General features: G+C 46.0%; 1 protein-coding gene across 1 annotated transcript in view; it reads right to left on the bottom strand.

Moving 5' to 3' along the window:
- Positions 1 to 24,486, bottom strand: part of LOC127453442 (neural-cadherin-like) — a 212,896-nt gene that overhangs the window by 93,893 nt on the left and 94,517 nt on the right. The window contains exons 5-6 of the mRNA XM_051719776.1: positions 18,531 to 18,642; positions 1,026 to 1,275 (exon numbers count right to left, since the gene is read on the bottom strand). Coding sequence (XP_051575736.1) covers positions 1,026 to 1,275; positions 18,531 to 18,642 — 362 coding nt within the window. The remainder of the gene's footprint in view (positions 1 to 1,025; positions 1,276 to 18,530; positions 18,643 to 24,486) is intronic.

Below are 24,486 nucleotides of genomic sequence, written 5' to 3'. Positions count from 1 at the left end.
TTATTACAGGGACAATACCCCTGGAGCAACCTGGAGCAACCTGGAGTTAAGTGCCTTGCTCAAGGACACAATGGTGGTGGCTGTGGGGATCAAACCAGCAACATTCAGATTACCAGTTATGTGCTTTAGCCCACTACACCACCACCAAATTTAATTCCTAGCTCACACACACTAAATTTCCTTACATTTAATGGTGGGGGTATGCGGGCATTTTAACCCATCCCGTGTACATTTATACTACCAAAATTCCTACACCGCTGTAATGCGTTGTAAACTCCAACAGTTTTTTAGAGGTTAATGGAATGGCAGAGGATTCTGCTCACTGAACACAACTGCTTGGCTCTGAAGAAAAAAATCTGAATGAGTGGTTGAGAGCCAGCTCCTTTTATACCCGTATGTCTGTGAGAGTGGCATGCAAATTCCACTCACCAATTCCCACTAGTCTTTTCTCAAAGATCAGAGGTGTTTGGGGCTCCCAGGGGCGACCCTTAGTGTCACTACATCGACACAACATCGAGTGAGTGACAGATAGGGAACCGAAAATATGCTAGTGACCATGGCTATGGTTCACAGAAATAGTGATGTACTGTATGTAAGGAATAATGTACAGTCAGCTGGTAATTATCACAAAATAAAACCAACATGGTGATCAGGACCCTGACACGAAGAGGTCTTGCCTGAATGCATTTATTTTGTGGTAAAAACTGCGGCTGACTGTACATTATCTGGCTTATTACAGGGTTATTTACCAAATAAATGGGCATAAAACATTAATTTGCACTTACAGTAAATTGTTTTATCATGCAAGTAGAAAGAGACCATTCAACTAGCTCAGTTGCCTGGGATAACGGTCAATTATATATTTATATATAATTATTATATATTATATAATTATATCGTTTTTATAAAAAAAATAACTGCAGACTGCTGTGATTGACCAATCAGAATCAAGTATTCCAGAGAGCCGTGAATATAAAGAGAGAATAATAAAAACAGAAAGAGGACATTAAAGAAAAGATTCATACATAGTCTGTGAAAAGACAGGGACTTCATCGTTGACATTGGCCATGCGGATCCGGATGGAGGCGGTGCCAGTGCGAGCGGGCGTTCCTTTGTCCACAGCCACTACTGTACACTCATACAGGTGGTTGGGTCTCTCATAGTCCAACATCTGACTGGGGCTCACCACTCCCTGAGAGGAGATGTCAAAGTCCATGCTCTGGATGAAGTAAGAAAGTTCTGCGTTCAGGCCAGCATCACAGTCTCTCGCCAGAACTAGACGAAGAGAGACAGAAAAAGAGAAAGAACTGTGTTAACCATCAGGTCATGCTGACTAAGGGAAACAGCTAGCAATAACACAGTGGGAAATTATTGTGACGGCAACCTTGGCTGTAATACGTTCTGGGACAGGCAAAAAAATGTCAGTTCTTCATCGTTTCTATGCTTTTCTCAGACAGTTGCATTCTTATTAGATCTAGAATGTTCCGAATTGGGCAATACATTATCATTTACAAGCTTTAATGTCACTATTACCGACCATGTGTGTGTATGTGTGTGTATGTGCTTTTGAGAATGGACATGTTTGTGTGCATGTGTGTGTAACACTGTGTGCTAACAAGTTTCCAGTGTCATGTATTTTTTTTTTAAACAAAATCTCAGCCAATCAGAAAATTTTTGATATTTAAAGGAATGCTCCAGGTTCAATACAAGTTAGAGGAATGTTCTGGGTTCAATAAAATTGGAGCTCAATTGACAGCATTTGTGGCATCACAGCATTTAGAATTTTTAAGAAAAGGAGGTACGAGTCAAAATCTTTTTGTGGTAATCAACATTATGCCACAAATGCTGTCGATTGAGCTTAACTTGTATTGAACCCGGAACAATCATATAAGCTCAATCATTAGCATTTGTGATACGATTCTTCCCTCGTTTATTTTAAAAAAGTAAAAAGAAAAAGAAAAAAAGATTACATTAAGTCACTTAAAATGGTAGTAAATGGGGCCAGTCCGTAAATATTCAAATAAACACTGCTACAAAAGTATAGCCACAAGACGTAAACATTATCTGTTTAAACATGCTTTCTAACCATTACTAACTCACTTACTAACCTTATCTGTTTAAAATTATATCCAATATTGCAACCAAATTGTCATGACGTTGTAACACGAGTAAACCCTGTAATCTGGTAAATCCTGGATTTTATCACACTAAAATCATGTAAACATGTATAATGTTTACGTCTTGTGGCTATACGCAATGAAAATAAATTAACATGGAAAAGACAAGATTTATCAGTTGCTCATCGTGTCTGGTTGGGTGATTCTAATGAACCACTCATAATAAAAATTAAATATATATACACTGGTGGCCAAAAGTTTGGAATAATGTACAGATTTTGCGGTTTCGGAAGGAAATTGGTACTTTAATTCACCAAAGTGGTATTCAACTGATCACAAAGTATAGTCAGGATATTACTGATGTAAAAAACATCACAATCAGCGGCCGGTTCAGCGCTGCGGCAGGAGGGACACAATGTCTCATTCCCTCCATCAGGGAACAGAGGTTACATCAGTAACCAAGACATTCCCTGTCTGTCATTCACTCGATGTTGTGTCGATGTAGTGACACTAGGGTTTCCTATAGGAAAGGCACGGGCGCTGAACCATGTCACGAGGTACAGAAGAGTGGACACAGGCAAGCTGCTGCGTGCCTCGCAGTGAGCGCTCAACCACGTCGTGACCTTCCAGCGAGGTAGGTAAGGCATCTCCCTAGTCCCATTAAGGGGGGTGGAGGCACTTACCCAAGGAGGCTACAGGCGGTGTCTTAACTGATTGCTGTTAAGCAATGACCCGCCGAGCACTTTTCTAGAATAGCGCTGGGAAGTGCTCTTCTCTCTTCAGGAAGGAGAGCACTACGGAGACCACATCCTGCCGAAGGGAGTTAGCTTGTGGAGAATACCTCACATGGACTTACCAGTGTGGAAGTTCACATATGGAATGATACCACAGGAGGACCCTATCTATAGAGAGGGTACGCAGCACAGTGGCCGAGGCAGAGAAAGCTCTGACGAGGGGAAACACAGGGTTCACCTAAGGGGAACCGAACAGTGGAAACTCATCATACGGGATTACCAAAGGGGAATCACCATGCATGGAGCACTGAGCCCGAGCACACGGGCTCACCTGAAAAAGGGAATACCACGAGTACTGGGCCTGGTGGCGTCACTCCTCCACCGAGTTCATCACCTGAACAGTGCTAAAGAATTAAAGAGGCGTCCAGAGTTCACCGGAATGGGGAACTGTTGTGGACAAAAAGTGCACATTATCACCTTTGAAAAAGGGGAAAGGCGCAATGCAAGTGGTACACCCAACCGGCCGCCCGGTCTACCTGCTGTTACCGCATAACACTCGTGTCGAAACCGGGTCTATGTGTAGGTTATAAAACCTCGCAAAGGTATTGGTTGTAGCCCAACCTGCAGCTCTGCATATGTCTGCAAGAGAGGCCCCCCTTGCCAGTGCCCAGGAGGACGCAACACCTCTAGTGGAGTGCGCCCGGACTCCCAAGGGGCACGGCAAGTCCTGAGCTGGTATGTGAGGAAAATGGCATCCACAATCCAATGGGCTAATCTCTGCTTGGAGACAGCAACGACAAGGCTGGGTCTTCCTCCTCTGAAGGGAGTGCTGGCAGGTTCACCACATGGTCCCGAAAAGGAGTGGTGGGAACTTTGAGCACGTAACCGGGCCGGGGTCTCAAGATCACGTGAGAGTGTGCTGGCCCGAACTCCAGGCATTCGCTGGTAACAGAGAGCGCATGCAGATCCCCCACCCTCTTGATGGAAGTGAGCGCCACCAGGAGGGCCATCTTCAGGGACAGAGTGCTGAGCTCGGCCTACTCCAGGAGCTCAAAGGGGGCTCTCTGTAGGGAAGGTAGGACCACAGAGAGATCCCAAGATGGGATCAGGCACGGTCTAGGAGGATTCAACCTCCTTGCGCCTTTGAGGAACCTGTTGATCAGGTCATGCTGTTGTGAGGGTCTCCCATCCAGTGTATTGTGGTGAGCTGCTATAGCAGCTACGTACACTTTCAGGGTAGGGGGAGACAGCCATCTCTCCAGCCCTTCCTGAAGGAAAGACAGCACAGACCCGACGGCACATCTCTGTGTGTCTTCCCCACGGGAAGGGTTAGCGAAAAGATGCCACTTCAAGGCATACAGCCGCCTCGTAGAGGGGGCCCTGGCCTGAGTGATCATGTCTACCACCGCTGGTGGAAGACCTGCTAGGTCAATGGCCGGAGCCTCCTCAGGGCCAGCAATAGGAGTCGGGGCCCCGTCCAGAGCCCCAATATTGCCAGCCCATTGCACACGGTGCCCCAGCCCGAGTTCGAGGCATCCGTTGTGACCACAACACGCCTTGAGACCTGCTCTAGGGGAACACCTGCCTGTAGAAACGCCAGGTCCAACCAAGGGCTGAAAGTCTGACGGCACTGTGGTGTGATGGTCACATGCCGGATGCCATGGCGCCATGCCCACCTTGGGACTTGAGTTTGTAGCCAGTGCTGAAGCGGTCTCATGCGCACCAACCCGAGGAGGAGAACCACCACCAAGGATACCATATGCCCCAGGAGCCTCTGAAATTGTTTCACTGGCGCCGCTACCTTCTGCCTGAAGGTCAGCACTGACTGAGCACCTTCGGTCATAAGACGGGCCCTGAGAGTGACCAAGTCCAACTCCATACCGAGAAAAGAGAGCTTGCTCTTCTCCCAGTTGACCTGAAGCCCGAGTTGGTCGAGGTGCTGAAGCACAAGGTTCCTGTGCGCACACAATAGATCTTGCGAGTGAGCTAGGATTAGCCAGTCATCGAGATAATTGAGAATGCGAATGCCCTTATCCCTCAGCGGGGTCAGGGCAGCCTCTGCGACCTTGGTAAAGATGCGAGGAGACAAGGAGAGACCGAAGGGGAGGACCTTGTTCTTGTATGCTCGTCCCTTGAAGGCAAACCAAAGAAAGGGTCTGTGTCGAGGAAGGATCGATACGTGAAAGTACGCGTACTTCAGGTTGATGGCCACGAACCAATCCTGATGTCATACTGATGTCAGGATGCGCTTCTGTGTTAACATCCTGAATGGAAGCCTGTGTAAGGCCTTGTTCAGGGCACGCAGGTCCAAGATTGGGTGCGACCCTCCCCCTCTCTTGGGCACGATAAAATAAGGGCTGTAGAAGCCCTTGTGCAACTCGGCTATGTGGACAGGCTCTATTGCTCCCTTCACCAGAAGGTTGGCAACTTCCGCCTGGAGGATGGAGACACCCTCGCCCTGCACCGTAGTAGAGAGGAAGCCACTAAACCGGGGTGGGCATTTGGCGAACTGGATCGAATAGCTGAGGCGAATCGTCCTGATGAGCCACCGTGATGGGCTGGAGAGCTCTAACCAGGACCCCAGTCTCCGTGACAGTGGCACCAGGGGGACAACTGGACTTACCGTGCCCAGGCAGGGAGGTTTGCAGCAAGGCAGAGCAGGTGCCCCACCTGGAAGACAGCCCAGGGGGGAAGTGCTGCTCCGCAAGCCCGCAATGGTGGCCGGTGACTTGAGCGGGCAAGCGGCCCCAGAGATCAGCACACTTACCTGTTCGCCGGCTGTTTCTTGATGGAGAATGAGGGAACGGGAAGTACTTGCATTCGCCTGATTGCCCGGAAAGACTTCCAGCGCCTGGCCGTTGCGAGTGAGCTGGCCCAGGGAATGAGGAAACTGCTCTTTTATTGACCATGTGGGTGCTGAGGCCCAGAGCGTACTCGGTGATGTTATACTCACCACATGCTGGCCCAGGGGCGAAGATGGGGCTGGAGAGATGCCCCAGGCCAGACTGGTCAGGAGTAGTCACCTCATCCCTGGGCGGGCCATGTCAGGACCGCCTCGAAGCCCGTCTGGGGTTCTTGGGGCCAGCTGACGGGCAGGTGGAGCCGACTTCCCGCGGGAGGATCTTTTTCCCTGAGGCCGCCGTGCGGGCTCCGATGGTACAGGAGCCAGGGCCGGCACTGCAGGGGAATGGCTCTGGCGAGAAGCAGACGGGTGCGGGACCTTGGTGGCCTAAAGGCGGCCGGGTCGTGCCGCGGCAGGATGTGTTTAATTGCCTCGGTCTGCTTCCTCACCGTTGAGAACTGATGGGCCAAAAAGCCCCCCTTGGGAGATGGCTGCATCAAGATAGCGGACTTTCTCAGTGTCACGCATCTCCGCAAGGTTGAGCCACAGGTGCCACTCTTGGACCACAAGATTGGACATCGTCCGGCCCAGGGAGTGCGCCGTGACCTTCGTCGCACATAAGGCGAGGTTGGTCACAGTGTGCAGTTCCTGCATCAGCCCTGGGTCGGTCCTACCCTCGTGCAGAGCTTTTAGTGCCTTGGCCTGGTGGACCTGCAGGATTGCCATGGCGTGCTGGGCAGAAGCAGCCTGACCCGCAGCCTTGTAAGCCTTTGTCATTAAAGAGGAAGAGAACTTACAAGCCTTGGAAGGGAGCTTTGGTCGGTCACGCCAGGTGGCTGCGCCCTGCGGGCATAAATGCACTGCTATGGCACTCTCTACCTGGGGGAACTCGACATATCCCTTAGCCGCTCCGCCGTCGAGGGTAGTCAGAGTGGACGAGCCTGCGAAGCGTGTATGGGCAGTAAAAGGTGCCTTCCACGACTTCGTTAGCTCCTCGTGCACTTCCGGGAAGAAAGGCCCCGCGGTGGGGCGTGGCCGTGAGTCGCGCTCCAAGCCCAGAAACCAATCATCCAGCCGCGAACGCTCAGGGCAGGGTGGAGGGTTCCACTTCAGCCCGATGTTTGCAACCGCCCGGGCAAGCACGGCTGCCATCTCAGCGTCCGCCTCATCCTGTGCCCTACTGCCCATGGGCAGGAGCTCAGAAGATTCGTCCACTTCTGATAGCAGAATGAAAATATACTCTTTCTTGAATATACTCTTTTAGCACCTGCAGACTCAGGCTGCCGAAGCGCCCAGGGGAAGCACAGCATTCAACCGTGCGAGGGTGGCCGCTGATATGCGCCGTAAAATTCCAGCAGCATAGCAAGAGTTGAGAGGATGAACACACACACATTCGGCTCCAAAGAAAAAATCTGAATGAGTGATGCACACCATCTCCTTTTATATCCGTATGTCCGGGGCGGAGAGTGGCATGCAAATTCCACTCACCAATTTTCATTGGCCTTTTCTATTTTAAGCAAAGGTGATTGGGGCTCTCAAGATTGAACCCCTAGTGTAACTACATCGACACAACGTCGAGTGAGTGACAGACAGGGAAAATATTTATTTATTTTTTTCTGGATTTTGGGGTAAAATATAACCTAGACATATTCTTGACAGGTGTCTTGAGATTTACCTAGTTAGGACACAGTGTAACATGGGAAAAACATCTCATTTGCGGTTGTTGGACTTCTGATGGTAAGTGCTTTTTAAATTACACACACTGTCACATTAATGGAGCCAATATTAATTAAAACTATGTAGCAGAGGCCAATTTTATATTTGATAAATTTAAGGGCACAACGAAAAGCTGCTGTTGACTGGAGCAGATCAAAAGTAAAAGTGGAGGAAGGCTTTGCTGTCATTAGGCCCACAGCCAAAGTCAGGGTCCTGTATCATTATACTGCAGGCAAGCTGTCATCATACCCAGCCAGCCAGCACACTAATTTACTATGGCACATGATGGCCCTCTAATTTCCAAGGCAAATAGCTAGCCTCCACAGATGTAGCGACATACAGCAGCAGCCTTCTTTATTTCCAGCTAGTGCCCACTCTGTCTTTCTCTCCTTTGCTTTGCTGGAGGACTTGTTGCGGCTATAGGATGCAGGTGGGCAAGGGTGGGTGTCAGCACCCTGCACATGTACAAACAAGTGTCAATGCATGCGATGCGCACATGTGAGGTCTTACGGCGAGGATTCACACAGAACATTCATTAAAAAATACAAGCCCTAATATGCTGTCTCTTAAGGCTACCTATTACCATATTTAATGCATGCAGACGAGAGACCGGGGCTAAATTAAACATACCAGTTAGGCACCTTGGGAGAGAGAGAGAGAGGAAGGCTGGTAGGCAGGTGGGCTAAGGTTGGGCAAGTTGCTCTGCTGCGTGCTAAATCCTCTCCGAGAACATTTTCGTGCGATAATTGGAGAGCGCTCTGCACTTCTCTTCCTGCTAGGGCCTATTAAAAGCCAGCACCCAATTTACAGTCTAATCCCGTTTTTAAGGTAAACAACAATAATAATCTTCTCTCCCTTCTGCATGGCTTTGCACAGCCAACAATTGCTGCGTGTTTATGTTCTTTTTTTTCCATTCACAACAGAACACATTTAATAAGCAAATGACAGCTCCAGCTGGTGTTTGTGTGAACCTGCTGCTTTTCCATGTTGCGCATGCGAGAAAGAGAGAGAGATGCAAAAGAGAGAGAAGACACAAACAGAGACAGAAAAAGAAAGTTGTTTTGCGCACCACACTAAAAACAGAGAAGCTAACTGGAATCAGAGGCAGGAACTGTTCTGTTTGCATATGGCAGAAAGCGAAATGGGTGAATAAAAAGAACAGTGCATGTTTTGACTTCTCGCAGCAATATGTCAACATAACTGAATTGTATATATACAGTTGGCATTCTAAATTTGTGCATTTCCCTCACAAAGCATGCAGTCTGACAGATCTTACCCACTTCTGTTCTCTGTTGCCCACCCCATGTTTTTTCTTCTTCTTCAGAGTCGTAGGCATGGGCACCACAAAGGCTAAATTAAGGAATCGTTAATCACTCGTAATTCTGTAGAGAAGGCCTCAGATATCAAATGGATGAATGCAGGATGAGAACGATCTCCCTGCCGCTAAGTGCACAGCTCATCAGCTTCTGTTCAATACTAAGATAACCATTTGATATGGAGATTGTTAATATAGTTAGTCACTATTAATTCAGAGATGAAAAGAACATAGTTACATGCACTGGCATGTGCTCAAACATATCAGTCATGAATAATTGACATTGTACAGATCATGCTCACCTCTAAAGACCCACACTTCTGTAAGTACATTTGCTTGTTTAAACTTTTATTTTATATACTCTCTTTTCTATGACAAATTGCTTACATTCCTCATTTGTAAGTCACTTTGGATAAAAGCGTCTGCTAAATGACTAAATATAAATGTACGTAAATATACTGTACATTTAATGTTGTTACCAGCTTTTGTCTTAATATGTACTATTGAACAATTATATAAAAAAGTGAATCCATGAATAACTCACCACCTCGATTCTAGGATGTTGTGGGTAGTTGCCAGGGCATGACTATGTGGTTGCTAAGGTATTCTGAGTGTTTTTTAGAGTTTTTCTGTGTTCTGGGTGGTTGTTTAGTGGACCAAGTCAAAAGACCCCACCCCCAAGATATTCTGGTCCTTAGACATGGCTTGGGTCCCTCATTCAGTCTAAGTCTATGTGGATTTCTTTCACCCTTTTTTTCATCCGCCATGTGAAAATCTGTTTCCTCAGAAGAGTAATAGCACACCTATTCTCAACAAGCCACCTAAGGTTTAGGTTTCAAGTTAATGTAATCCTGCTTAGAGAATAGTGTAAACGTGTGTGACTTGCTGTCCTGGGTGAAGGGCTCGTGGCTTGAGGCTTGACCTGAGCTTGAATAACCCCCCGGAATTAAAATAATTATTAATAAATAAATAGGAGGAGAAAGCAGAGGTGGAGGAATGCCGGAAGACTCAACACCATTTAGAGGTAAGCGGCTGTTTATATACGCTTACTCTGGTGATGTGATTGGTCGGATTAAATGACCTTGCTCCTCCCGAACCTAGTTTATAAAACTCCATATCATTCATTTTCACAGCACAAATGTTGTAGGATGAGTTGCATGCCAAGATTAATATTTAGGGTTAGGGGTATGTTCACAAAAATAATGGTGATGCGTGCCTTAGTAAGCCACTAATTAGGGCTTATGAATATTTATTCAAATAACTAATGCACTCAAGCCTCTTCCCAAAGCACAACAACATATCTCATCTGTGTTTCATTTTTTAAAAAGCCTCTAAAACACCTTCAATTACAGCGATAAGATCGCAGCTGGGGCAGGTGCAGGGAGATAAACAGGTCCCCATTCCCATTAATGCTTGTGTTTAGTGGAGGAGGTCAGGCATGCTTTTTTTCTCAGTCTGCCACCTGCCTCTATCAGCTGTGATTATCAGCAGAATGTCAGAGGTGTTGAAGCCCCCACCTTTCCACATCCATGTGCCATTGTGCAGATCCCACTTCTACTGTGGAGAACTACTGAGAACATCCGACCAGTGGTTACAGAGCTCACATTGTCAGCAAAGACACAAAATGAAGGATTGATAGTCTGTTGAAGTAGAAGGGCATAATGCAGCAAGTCAGGATGAAGAGAGAGATTGAAGGAACGAGAGAGGGAGAGGAAGAAAAAGAAAGAAGGAGACGGGGGCAGAACAGCTCCTGTGCCTGGGAGACACATAGCTGGCTTTGATTACAATCCATTTACCAACCAGAAAGCGCTGCCATAATGAATGATTTCATAATTACAGGACTGAGTTGAAGAGACAACCACCCCCATAGAGCAACCACAGCAACAGCACCTGCCTTAAGAGCAGGACCAATGGAGGAAAGAGACATAGAGACTGAGGAAGAGACAGATACATAGATGGAGACAGACAGAGACCAAAAGACAGAGAAGGACACCAAAAAGCCATTTATTGTGAGAAAGCTGCTTCAGAGAAAGAATATAGATGCGCTGTGTTAGCGGCATACTCTTTACTCCATATACATAGTATACTCAGTAAGCAGCTTTCTCATCAGCAATGTTATTTCCCTGTGACGCTGGTGTAAAAAAGAACATATCATCTGAGGATGACTTTGCCATTTTTTTCTTGACTTTATTTTCCAAATGTCCTTCAGTTGCTGCTGTGTTTGTTTCCTTAACTTTCCATTGCAACTTTCCATTGCAACCTCTCTTATGTCACACTCCGGGATTCCCCCGGCATACTTGAGCGCATGCAAAAACAAATAAGAACTCTTCTGTAGTGAGAATCACCCTGGCACCAATTGAAATGAACTGGGCCTTACACAAGACACCAAAGTATGTGGTGATTTTTGATCACACTTCACTTAAGGTGTATGTGTGTGTGATTATTAATATCAGACAGCCTCTTCCTCCATCCTCGAGGCACCAGCTAAGGAGTTTCACCTTAACAGTAAAAGAATGATCCAAATGGACCATTCAATAATGTCGGAAATGGTTGCTGGCAGAGGGGGCCCGCGGCGCAGTGGACATCGTCGACCTGGTGGTACTGGAGCAATTCATCTCCCAGCTTCCTCGTGGTATGGCCGAGTGGGTCCAGTGCCACAACCCGGCATCGCTGGAGGAGGCCATCCAGCTGGCCGAAGACAACATGACGCTGTCTCCGGGAGGCAGCGATCCAGAATCTCTTTCTTCTCTCTCTCTTATATCTCAAGCCCCCACCCCTCCCTCTTGCCCCTCCCATTTCCGTCCTGTTCGGAAGAAGGGAGGAACCCCACCCAAACACCTCCCCTGGCTCAGGGGGTCCTTCCCCTTGTCTGTATCCCTCACTTCCCCTGTCTCCCTCTGCTCTCCCCCCCAGGTTTGACGAGAATGTCCCCACAGGTGTGGTAGGGAAGACTGGGCCAATCTGTTGGAGCTGCGGGGAAGATGGGCACTTCCAGGATCGGTGCCCAGTGATGGAGGTGGGGACACTGGTCCGGATCCCTGATGCTTCGCAGGCCACCCCTGATTGGGCAGGGGTGTATCGGATACCGGTGAGGATAAAAGGGGATACATATAAAGCTTTGGTCGATTCAGGTTGTCCTCAAACCTCTATCCACCAACTCTTGGTGCAAGACGGGGCATTGGGCACAAATAGAAGGGTTAGGGTGCGGTGTGTGCATGGGGATATTCACACGTATCCTGTGGTGACCACTGAGATAAAATTCAGGGGGAAAAAGCATATAGGCTGCGGTTAGCTCCCACCTCACCTGTCCACTGAGTTTGGGGAAGAACTGGCCTGAGTTTCAGAGTTTATTAAGGGGAATATGTGTGGATGGGTCCTGCAAACAAATATCACGATGTGTGACGTGTGATGCGTTGGATGGAGAGGTGTTGGCAGGGCCGTCTACGTCTGCATTGCATCGCGTCAGAATGATGCAGGGGAGGGGAGTTCCGCCCTGAGGGAATTCCCTGAGGGGGATTTCCCTCTGGAGCAGTCATGTGACAAATCCCGTTGGTCAACAGCTCCAGCCGAACCTTACACTCGTATATCACTATTTTTCCATTATTAAAGACCGGTTGTATCGAGTGACGAAGGATGCTCAAACAAAAGAAAATACAACCCAATTATTAGTCCCAAAGAGCTGTCGGGAAACGCTTTTCCAGGTGGCTTATCATAATCCTATGGTGGGTCACTTAGGGCAAGAGAAAACACTGAACCGAATAATGACCCGTTTTTATTGGCCGGGCATTCACAGGAATGTTCGCAGATGGTGTGCGGCATAACGTTTAGTCAGCTGGTGAATCCACCGACCACCTCAAAAGCACCCTTGCACCCCCTGCCATTAATCGAGGTCCACTTCGAAAGAATTGGCATGGACCTCATCGAGCCATTAGAGCAGTCAACATGCGGATATTGCTTTGTGTTAGTCCTAGTGGATTATGCAACACGATATCCAGAAGCCGAGCCTCTGCGCAACATCTCCCAGGTGGGGATTCCGAAGGAAATCCTCACCGACCAAAGCACAACTTTCTTGTCACATACACTACATGAACTGTATGAATTATTGGGAATTAAATCGATTCACATCAGTGTTTATCACCCCAAAACCGATGGGTTGGTTGAACGATTTAATCACATCCTGAAGAATATGATTCGTAAGTTCGTGCATGACGGTGCTGGGAATTGGGATAAGTGGTTGGAACCCCTGTTATTTGTGGTCCGGGAGGTCCCGCAAGCCTCCACGGGGTTTTCTCCCCTCGAGGTGTGCTTGACATCATACGGGAGGCTTGGGAGGAGGGATCTTCACAGAGCAAAAACGAAATTCAATGTATTCTTGACCTTTGAGCAAAATTGCACACACTGGGACAATTAACACAAAAAAATTTGCACCAAGCTCAAGAACGGCAAAGCCAGCTCTATAATAGGGGAACCCAATTATGAGAATTTGCACCAGGAGATAAAGTCCTTGTATTGCTGCCCACCTCAAGCTCTAAATTACTCACCAATTGGCAAGGACCCTTTGAGGTTACACGGCGGGTCGGAGAGCTCGATTATGAGGTTAAGTGAAAGGATAGAGGCAGGGCTTGTCAAATTTACCACCTCAACCTAAATCGTGGAGGGAGGCAGTCCCTGTGGCCTTGGGAACGGTAGTCCCAGAGAGGACCAGAGGTGACTCTCAAACCTAATCCATCCACCCCGGTCCTATGTGGAGACCACCTCTCACCATCACAGCTCACAGTCGTGTCCAAGTTGCAAGCAGAATTTCCAGACGTGTTCTTGCCTCTCCCCGGTCGTACAAACCTCATAGAACACCATATCAAGATCACCCCGGGACTGGTGATTCATAGCCACCCCTACCGCCTTCCTGAGCACAAAAAAGGTAGTTCAAGAAGAATTAGAGGCAATGCTTGAGATGGGCATAATAGAAGGGTCACACAGTGATTGGGCCAGCCTAGTGGTTCTGGTACCTAAGAGCGATGGGACGGTCAAGTTCTGTGTGGACTATCGCAAAGTGAACACAGTGTTCAAATTTGATGCGTACCCAATGCCCCGGATTGACAAATTGCTCGATCGGTTGGGTACGGCTCAATTTTATTCGACACTGGATTTAACAAAAGGTTATTGGCAGATCCCTTTAACTCCAATCTCCCAAGAAAAAACTGATTTTTCCACACTGTTCAGCTTACACCAATTTGTGACTCTTCTGTTCGGTTTGTTCAGGGCCCCCGCCACATTCCAGCGTCTCATGGTTAAAATTCTCAGACCACATACAGAATATGCCACCGCATTCAGCATACGCCGCTGCCTATTTAGATGGCATTATCATTTACAGTTATGATTGGCAGTGGCACATGCACCATCTGAGGGCAGTTCAGAGGTCAATGCGACGAACGAGACTCACGGCAAACCCTAAGAAGTGCGCAATTGGGCAGGTGGAGGTACTGTATCTGGGGTTCCACTTGGGCCATGGGCAGGTGTGTCCCCAAATTGACAAGACTGTGGTGATTGTGACCTGCCCGAGGCCCAAGACCAAAAAGGGGGTGAGACAGTTCCTGGGGCTGGCTGGCTATTATAGGAGATTCGTGCCTAAAAATTTGGATATCACCAGCCGTACGCTGACTGATCTCACTAAAAAGGGAGCTCCAGACCCAGTCCAGTGGACGGAGCAGTGTCAACAGGCGTTCACGCAAGTTAAAGCTGCACTTTGCGGGAGGCCGCTTTTACATTCACCCAATTTCTCTCTCCCTTTTGTCTTGCAGACGGACGCTTCAGACAGAGGGCTGGGGGCTGTACTCTCGCAGGTGGTGGTGAGGGAGGAGCGCCGGTGCTGTACATTGGCTGCAAGCTCTCGCTGAGGGAGACTAAGTACAGCACCGTAGAAAAGGAGTGTCTTGCCATCAAGTGGGCGGTCCTCACTCTCCGGTACTACCTGTTGGGGCGGGCCTTCACCCTCTGCTCAGATCACACCCCACTCCAATGGCTCCACCGCATGAAAGATACCAATGCGTAGATCACCCGTTGGTATCTGGATCTTCAGCTGTTTAAGTTCAAGGTGGTCCACAGACCAGGAGTGCAGATGACTGTGGCCGACTTCCTTTCCAGAAATGGGGGGGAGTGGTAGACAGGCCGGATGTCTCCCCGGCCTGAGACGGGCAGTGGGGATATGTGGCAGCGGGGGTGTGGTCAAGCGTCCGTCCGGATAGAGAGAAAGCGGTAAGGGCGCTTGCACCTGAGCTAGATTATGTTTAAAACCTGTCTCTAATTCCAGTGAGAATGGGGAGGGCGGCATATAAGCAGCCACACGACCAGCAGAGAGAGAAAGAGTCTGGCACAAGGAAGGCCACGGAGCTCCTGAAGCTGTTGCGTTTAATCTGTTGTGTTTGTGAAGCTGATGTGTCTAAGTAACTACGTGCCTGTGAAGCTAATGTGTTTAAGAGTCTACGTGCCTATGAAGCTGATGAGTTTATGAAGTTGTAAAGCATTGAAGTGGCCGATTAAAAGTCTTACCTGAGCCTGGAAAACCCGCTTCTCTGTGTTCTCCTTCCCTTCTGCTGTGAAGTTGTGTTACAAATGTAAATAAGGCTGGGAAATGCAATTATAGGTGCTGTAAGCGATTTTAGCATTCTGAAGCTTTCATGTGACTGAGCAGTTGAATTAGCTATGCCCCCTCATCCCAAAACCCGCCCTCCAAAGATAATTTTGAGACTAAAACCGAGCAAAAGGGCAGAACTGTTTGTTCCTGTGGCTGTCAAATTCAACAGTGGCACAACAGCGCCCTCAACTGACAAACTTTATGAATCATAGCCTCAATGATCCGCTTCAAATGAGAACGAGCAAAATGATTGACAGGTGAAAAGCATCAATGTCCGTGGTATGCAGACACATTTTTGCTTGCTGTTTACAAAGTCTACAGCTGTCACAGAGACTGGTGAGATATCTTAGAACACTTATTTCATTATTATCTTAAAGGGAGTAGGAACATTTTTTGCATACTTTTCCATGAAAAAAATTGCTTAAAGCACCTTTAATAGTTGACTGCTTAACAAATTTAAAAACATTAACGCAATTAATGCAGCACCCATTTTTTTTTTTTTTTTTACTTCCTGAAACTTGAATTATGTTTTTCCCCACTTTCTGTGGCTAAAATTGGCATATATAAATTTCCAGGAGGTAAACGCTTGACTCAGTTGTTAACCACAAGCGAATCTCTGTTAAACTTCACTAAGCAAGCAAGCGCACATGCATCAGCGTCAATCAAACCGATCACAACAGAGAACCGGAGCACAATGTTTTTGATTAAACTTTGCCATTTGATAAACATTAGTTTTGAGCATGACATTTTTGTTTAAATTTAACCATATTTAAAATTCTACATGTAATGAAAGAAATAATATATTAGAACAGTAACTGTAATGTCCCTTATATTTATAGAAAAAAAAGACATTACAACATTTGACCTCTTACCAGTTAATATTTAGATTGTGTTTTTTATACTGTATATATATTTTCATTTATAATTGAGTGGTTTAAATTGTCTTGCTGCTTCCAAACAAGGATAAACAAGCTTTTTTTTGTTTTTTGTTTTTTTGTTGACTAAATGCAACTTACAGTTGAAGTCAGAAGTTTACATACACCTTAGCCAAATACATTTAAACTCAGTTTTTCACAATCTCTGACATTTAATCATAGAAAACATTCCCTGTCTTAGGTCAGTTAGGATCACTACTTTATTTTAAAAATGTGAAATATCAGAATAACAGTAGAGAGAATTATTTATTTCAGGTTTTATTTCTTTCATCACATTCCTAGTGGGTTTACATACACACTGTTAGTATTTGGTAGCATTGCCTTTAAATTGTTTAACTTGGGTCAAACGTTTTGGGTAGCCTTCCACAAGCTTCTCACAATAAGTTGCTGGAATTTTGGCCCATTCCTCCAGACAGAATTGAGTCAGGTTTGTAGGCCTCCTTGCTCGCAAACGCTTTTTCAGTTCTGCCCGCAAATTTTTTAGCGGATTGAGGTCAGGGCTTTGTGATGGCCATTTCAATACCTTGACTTTGTTGTCTTTAAGCCAACTTTGGGGGTATGCTTGGGGTCATTGTCCATTTGGAAGACCCATTTGCGGCCGAGCTTTAACTTCCAGGCTGATGTCTTGAGATGTTGCTTCAATATATCCACATAATTTTCCTTCCTCATGATGCCATCTATTTTGTGAAGTGCACCAGTACCTCCTGCAGCAAAGCATCCCCACAACATGATGCTGCCACCCCCATGCTTCACGGTTGGGATGGTGTTCTTTGGCTTGCAAGCCTCACCCTTTTTCCTCCAAACAAAATTATGTTCATTATGGCCATACAGTTAAATTTTTGTTTCATCAGACCAGAAGACATTTTGGAGGTTTTGGAGCAGTGGCTTTTTCCTTGCTGAGCAGCGTTTCAGGTTATGTTGATATAGGACTCGTTTTACTGTGGATATAGATACTTGTCTACATGTTTCCTCCAGCATCTTCACAAGGTCCTTTGCTGTTGTTCTGGGATTGATTTGCACTTTTCGCACCAAACTGTGTTCATCTCTAGGAGACAGAATGCGTCTCCTTCCTGAGCAGTATGATAGCTGCGTGGTCCCATGGTGTTTATACTTGCATAATATTATGAACCAGACTTATTTTTTCTGAGGTCTTGACTGATTTCTTTTGATTTTCCCATGATGTCAAGCAAAGTGGCACTGAGTTTGAAGGTAGGCTTAAAAATACATTCACGGGGGTTGTTGGGGCTGGGTAGCTCAGTGAGTATTGATGCTGACTACCACCCCTGGAGCCGCAAGTTCGAATGCAGGGTGTGCTGAGTGACTCCAGCCAGGTCTCCTAAGCAACCAAATTGGTGCGGTTGCTAGGGAGGGTAGAGTCACATAGGGTAACCTCCTCATGGTTGCGATTAGTGGTCTCGCTCTCGACGAGGCGCGTGGTGAGTTGTGCATGGATTGCGGAGAGTAGCATGAGCCTCCACATGCAGAGTCTCCGCGATGTCATCCACAACGAGCCACGTGATAAGATGTGTGGATTGGCAGTCTCAGAAGCGGAGGCAACCGAGACTTGTCCTCTGCCACCCGGATTGAGGTGAGTAACCACGCCACCACGAGGACCTACTAAGTAGTGGGAATTGGGCATTCCAAATTGGGCAAAAATAGGAAAAAAAATAATAATACAGGTACACCTCCAATTCAGTACACCTCCTATCAGAAGCTAATTTGTTAATTGTCTAAAGGCTTGACATCATTTTCTGGAATTTTCCAAGCTGCTTAAAGGCACAGTTAAATTAGTGTATGTAGACTTCTGACACAATCATTTATGTATTTTTTAATAAATACATAAAAAATACAGGAAATAAAATTAGCCTTTTTATCCAATTTATTGATTAATTGAAGAAATAATCAAAGATTAATGGAATATCAAAATAATCATTAGTTGCAGCCCTATTATGTTGAACTTCTTTCTCTTAATCCCTTAAACATTGTAAAGAAGTTGTTTACATGATGTTTCAGAATGCTGCTTTCTGCAGAAACCTTGGAATAAGCCGGTTTCTTAAGTGCATCTAAACGGGGTCAATGAGAGTGGGACACAATTAGAGAGAGGGGGGCAGACATAAAGAAGGTGAATTGGTGTGTTATGTTTCTCCATTTTGCATAAAATTAATTTATTGTGAGTGGGTCAGCTCTATGAAGTATTACAAGACTAATCTCCATAAACTTCTAATGACACACATACTCACCCTGCAGTAGGGAGGTACCAGGAGGAGTGGTCTCAGGAACATTGTCCTGACTGTAAATAGAGTGCATAAACTCTGGCGTGCAGTCATTCTCATCTGTGATGTGAATTACCACCTACAAAAATATGAAAATGAGAAAGAGACATTATTTGAGGACAGATATGGAAACATGATGGGTTAGAGTGTGGTCATACTTGTCTTTTTCTGTTTCTATGTGGCCGGTTGCAAACAAATTTAGGAGTAAGAAAGAGGGATAGCATTAAAAAGAGAAGGCAAAACAGTGGCACAAGCCACTGAATGCAAACTTGCCCAACCACCCCACAACACACACACATAAACCACAGTCAAACTCAGTATGTATAGCCCTTTCTGTGCCTGGTCTCAGATGAAGCTCAGATGATAGTATATTAGCTTATGGAATATACAGTATCTTCTCTCTGTGCAGTGATTTGGGAGCATTCAGACAAAATACTGGCACAGGATTTGACTTTGACCGAACAGAGAGCGAGGGGAAGCAGGGTGCGTGTTCTCAGTGGGACAGCACCATAACTGTTCATACAGCTCTGAAGCAGTCAGGCCAGTGGCTAAAAGTCTGTGTGCTCTGTTTTATGGAATTATTTTCCTCTGCAACCTTCCCTCAGAATTTGCCCAATGGAGGGAAACTTCTGTTTCATAGCTGCTGGAGGTTGAATATGGCAGTAATGAGTCTGGTGTCTGCTGCTGAAGGAGTATTACAGCTAACAACAACAACAACAACAGGCGTTGAAGAGAGATGAAGGGTCTCAGAGTAGAGTTTCATCTTTATTTAATAATTTTTCTCATGCTAAGAAGACAGATACTTGCTCTTCTGTTCTCATCTTGCTTTGTCTGGTTTCTTCTCTGATAGTCTCGTCTCATCTCTTCAAGTCTCATCTCATCACATTGCATTTATTTTTTATTTTTTGTCTTGTCTCTTCTCCATTCATATCTCTTCTAGTCTTGTCTCATCTCATTTCTTTGTTTAATCTTATCTCATCTCATCTCATCTCATTTCTTCGAGTTTTGCCTCATCTAATGTCTTTTGGTCTTATCTAATTTTTTTCTAGCTTTGCCTCATCTCATCTCATCCCTTTTCTTCTCTAATTTTGTCTCATGTCTTTTCTTCTCCTCTCTTCTCTTCTAGTCTCATCTTATTCCTTCTAGTTTTATCTCATCTCATCTCTTCTAGTCTCATCCAATTTCTTCTAGTTTTGTTTTCTCTCATCTCATAACTTCTTGTTATTCACTGACAAGCCAAAACATTATGACCACTCAAACGTGACGCGAATAACATTGATCATATAATCTAATCATATGATCTAACAAGGGCACATGTCAAGGTCAATCTGAGTAGATTAAATGGTAAGCGAACAATCATTTTTCGTAGTCGGCGACAGGGTGTTGGGTGCACGTTGATGCGCGAGGGCAACGGAGGCTATTCCATCTGGTCCAAACCGACAGGAGGTCTACTGTGGCACAAGACAAGTCACAGAAAATTGTTATGATGGTTACATGAGGAATGTGTCACAACACAAAGTGCATCGCACCCTGCTGCGTATGGGGCTGCGTGGGCGTCAGAGTGCCCATGTTGACCCCTGTCCACTGTCGAAAGTGCCTACAATGGGCATGCGAGCATCGGAACTGGACCTTGGAGCAGTGGAAGAAGGTCGCCTGGTCCGATGAGTCCCATTTTCAATTAAATTACGTGGACAGCCGTGTATGTGTGTGCCGTTTACTTGGGGAATTGATGGCACCAGGATGCACTGTGGGAAGACAACAAGCCGTGGAGGGAGTGTGATGCTCTGGGCAATGTTTTGCTGGGAAATCCTGGGTCTGGCCATTCATGTTGACATCAATTTGACACGTGTCACCTACCTAAACATCACTGCAGACCAGGTACACCCCTTCATGGCAATTGTATTCCCTGATGGCAGTGGTCTCTTTCAGCAGGATAATACACCCTGCCACACTGCACACATTGTTTGGGAATGGTTTGAGGAACATTATATTCAAGGTGTTGCCCTGGCCTCCAAATTCCCCAGATCTCAATCAAACATCTGTGGGATGTGCTGGACCAACAAGTCCAATCCACGGCGGCTCCACCTCGCAACTTACAGGACTTGAAGGATCTGCTGCTAATGTCTTGGTGCCAGATACCACAGGACACTTTCAGGGTTCTTGTAGAGTCCATGCCTCGGCGTGTCTGCGCTGTTTGGGTGGCGTGCGGAGGACCAACAGCATATTAGGAAGGTGGTAATAATGTTTTGGCTCATCAGTGTATTTTCTCATCAAAAATTCTCTTTTAGTCTCATCTCATTTCTTCTAGTTTTCTCATTCATCTCTTCTAGTCTTATCTCATTTCATCTCATCTCATCATCAATTCTCTTTTAGTCTCATCTCATTTAATCTCTTCTATTCTAATCTCATTTCTTCTTGTTTTGTTTTCTCACCTTATCTCTTCTAGTCTCATCTCATGCCTTCTAGTTTTGTCTTATCTCATCAAATCTCTTCTAGTTTTGTCTTGTCTCATCAAATCTCTTCTAGTTTTGTCTTGTCTCATCTAACCCCATATATTCTAGTTTTGTCTTGTCTCACCTCTTTTCTTCTCTTCTCCTCACTTCTAGTCTAAACTCTTCGAGTTTTGTCTCGTCTCATCTCATCTTTTCTCCACTCATCTCATCTCATCTCCTCTCTTATAGTCTCATCTCATCTTGTTGTGTCTCTTCTCTTTTAGTCTCATCTCATCTATTTTAGTTTCCTCTCATCTCATCTAGACTCTCTCCTCGGCATGTCTCCTCTTGTCTAATTTCATCTTTTGTTGTCTTGCCTCTTCTTGTCTCTTCTCTAATTTGTTATCCCTTTTCTGTTTTTTCTACTCTCATCTTCTATCCACTCATCTAGTCTCATCTCTTCGTTCTAGCCTGCCCTTTGAGAAGAGTCATCTTCACAGATTGTGTAATCATTTGGCAGGGGCAGTGTCTCTGACAAGTGTCTAAAATGTGTGTGTGACTGGTGCTGGCACAAGCACTGTTACACATCATTGTTTCTCAGCCAAGTACATCAAGGCGACTCAATTAATGTGGAGGAACTTCTGCCAAACAAAGAAGATCAACATGGAATAACAATAGTGTGAGCAACACAGACACAAACAGTTGGATGCATTGACCTCTCTTATAAAATCAATAACAATACATCAAACCTTTGTCACCTGCTTTTAGATTTGTCGCATAATGTCAGCCGACATGAAAACACACACACACATTGTGGCATGTTGGATGGCCTCAGCTAACTGTGTGTTAGTTTGTCTCTGTGTCTGTGCTTGTGTATGTCTTTATGCATATACTGTATATGTTATCTGTTTTTATGCCTTAAGTGTGTGAAAAAAAGAAGTGAAATGGTATCAGGGCTGGATATGGAGAATGACCAACAACAATGCGTACATGCACACTATAGACCATTTCAAGACGGTTTAAGAAAGTGACATCTTTTTGTCCCTTTAAAAATTCCTGCTTGCTGTTGAACTCAGACTTTGTTCCAAATGGCATAAATCACCCTCCGAAGGACACTCTGAAGGGAGAACAATCATGATAGTCATGCTGCAAGATCACTTCATACAGAATTTCCAATAAAAATGACTTATAATGTGAGTTCCGAATGACCCTTATTTTTGAGCCAAACACCTTTTAGACTTTTCAAAGCTCTCAAAATGGATGGTAAAGTCTTCGAAGGGCATAGGGATGATCACTTCAGAATGGAACACACCCTCATTTAAAACAACAGTGGGAGGTGCTTCAATCATAGTGACTTTATCTCAATTAACTAATACGATTGTCATAAAATGTCATTATTAAAATGTGGGCTATGCTGCTCGGTGGCTGGATGCTCCCTGGATGCCTCGAACTAACAGAAATTAAAGTATTTATATCTCTGAAAAAGCAATGAAATATTTACTTATGAACCGCTTCTATGAAGCGAGACGGCTTGATATGTGCAGTAATAACAACTGTAACACACATCTTATCTCTGGTAGGTGAACGACATTCATACCAACTAATTTCAAGTTTGATAGGTAGAGCTCTAAAAGTGACTATAGATCAGTACCATTATAATTAATGAAGCTACACAAGTAATTTATTATTACATTTAGTCATTTAGCAGACACTTTTATCCTAAACGACTTACAAATTAGGAACACAAAAAAATCAATCCTTAACTTGTCCGCAGGTCACGCATGCAGCTTCATTGAATGGCTTCATTGATTATAATAGGAGTGATCCAATATGCCTGAGCTTTCTGCTGAGGTAAAAATTGTGAGCATCTGAACTATGATACAATTTCATCAGCTCTCTTGCGTAGACGCTCAGTATCAGCAACACGTCTAGATAACGTTTGATGTTATTTGAGGAAAATGTGTTAACTCAGAACCTTATTTAAAGGATCCATTAATGATTACTGTTGTAACCTCCATTCACTGATGGAGGGAACGAGACGTTGTGTCAATGTAGTGACACTAGGGGTCGCTCTTGGGAGCCCCAACCACCTCTGATCTTTGAGAAAAGGCCAATGGGAATTGGCAAGTGGAATTTGCATGCCACTCCCCCGGACATACGGGTATAAAAGGAGCTGGCTCGCAACCACTCATTCAGGTTTTGCGCTGAGGAGCCGAGACAGGGTCCCGGCCATTTCAGCGGGTAGCTCAGCTTTGTGGCAAGAGGGACACGACGTCTCGTTCCCTCCATCAGGGAACGGAAGTTACAACAGTAAACAAGACGTTCCCTATCTGTCACTCACTCGACATAGCGACACTAGGGGTCCCTATACAAATGCCACAACCAGCTGAACTGTGTTACGTGGACTGGTGGTGCAGGTGCAGGCAGACCACTGCGTGCCTTGTAGCAAGTGCTCCCGGCCCCCATGTAACCTCCCCCAATGCTCCACGTGTGTCGTATGGCCCCTCACACCCCGGTGACAAGACAAACTCATAGTGGGGACAGGCCGCACCAGCCATGGCCTCTTCTCTTCTTTTTTTCTCCCACAAAAATAGAAAAACAATCATCTGGGGCCATATGCGTCTGCATCAGGAGGGGTGTCCTTTCCCAAGGGGAAAGACACTCTGGAGACCACACCCTGCCCAAAGGGGAGGTAACATGTGGAGAATACGTCACATGGACTTACCGACTGGCAGTATCGCATTTGGAAGAAGTCCCGCGGTAGGTCCTACCCGGCGGGGAGGAGCACTACAACACGGTGATGAGAGACAGAGGGAGATCTGCCCAAGGGTGATGCGGATTTACCAACAGGAAAACCGTACCACGGAAAATACATCACAAGGTATTGGGTGTTGCCCAGCCCGCTGCTCTACAGATGTCTGCTGGAGAGGCACCATTGACTAGTGCCCAGGAGGATGCCACACTCCTCGTGGAGTGTACTCGTAATCCCAAAGGGGAGGGCATGCCCTGGGCCTGGTATGCCAAAGCGATGGCATCCACGATACAGAGGGCAAGCCTCTGTTTGGAGACAGCGTTCCCTTTCCGCTGTCCGCCAAAGCAGACAAAGAGCTGCTCAGAGCATCTAAAGCTCTGTGTGCAGTCCAAGTAGATGCACAAAGCAAGCACTGGACACAGCAATGACAAGGCTGAGTCTACCTCCTCCCGGAGCAGTGCTTGCAGGCTCACCACCTGATCCCTAAAAGGGGTCGTGGGAACCTTGGGCACATAGCCCGGTCGGAGTCTCAAGAACACGTGAGAGTACTCTGGACCGAACTCCAGGCAGGTGTCGCTGACAGAGAACACCTGCAGGTCCCCAACCCTCTTGATGGACGTGAATGCAGTCAGGAGGGCAGTCTTAAACGAGACAGCCTTTAGCTCAACTGACTCTAGGGGCTCAAACGGGGCTCTCTGCAGGCCCAGCAGGACCACAGAGAGATTCCACGAGGGAATGA

The sequence above is a fragment of the Myxocyprinus asiaticus genome, chromosome 15, assembly GCF_019703515.2.
Source record: "Myxocyprinus asiaticus isolate MX2 ecotype Aquarium Trade chromosome 15, UBuf_Myxa_2, whole genome shotgun sequence".
Lineage (NCBI taxonomy): Eukaryota > Metazoa > Chordata > Actinopteri > Cypriniformes > Catostomidae > Myxocyprinus > Myxocyprinus asiaticus.
Note: the sequence above shows the minus strand (reverse complement) of the source record. Positions and strands in the feature narration are given on the sequence as shown.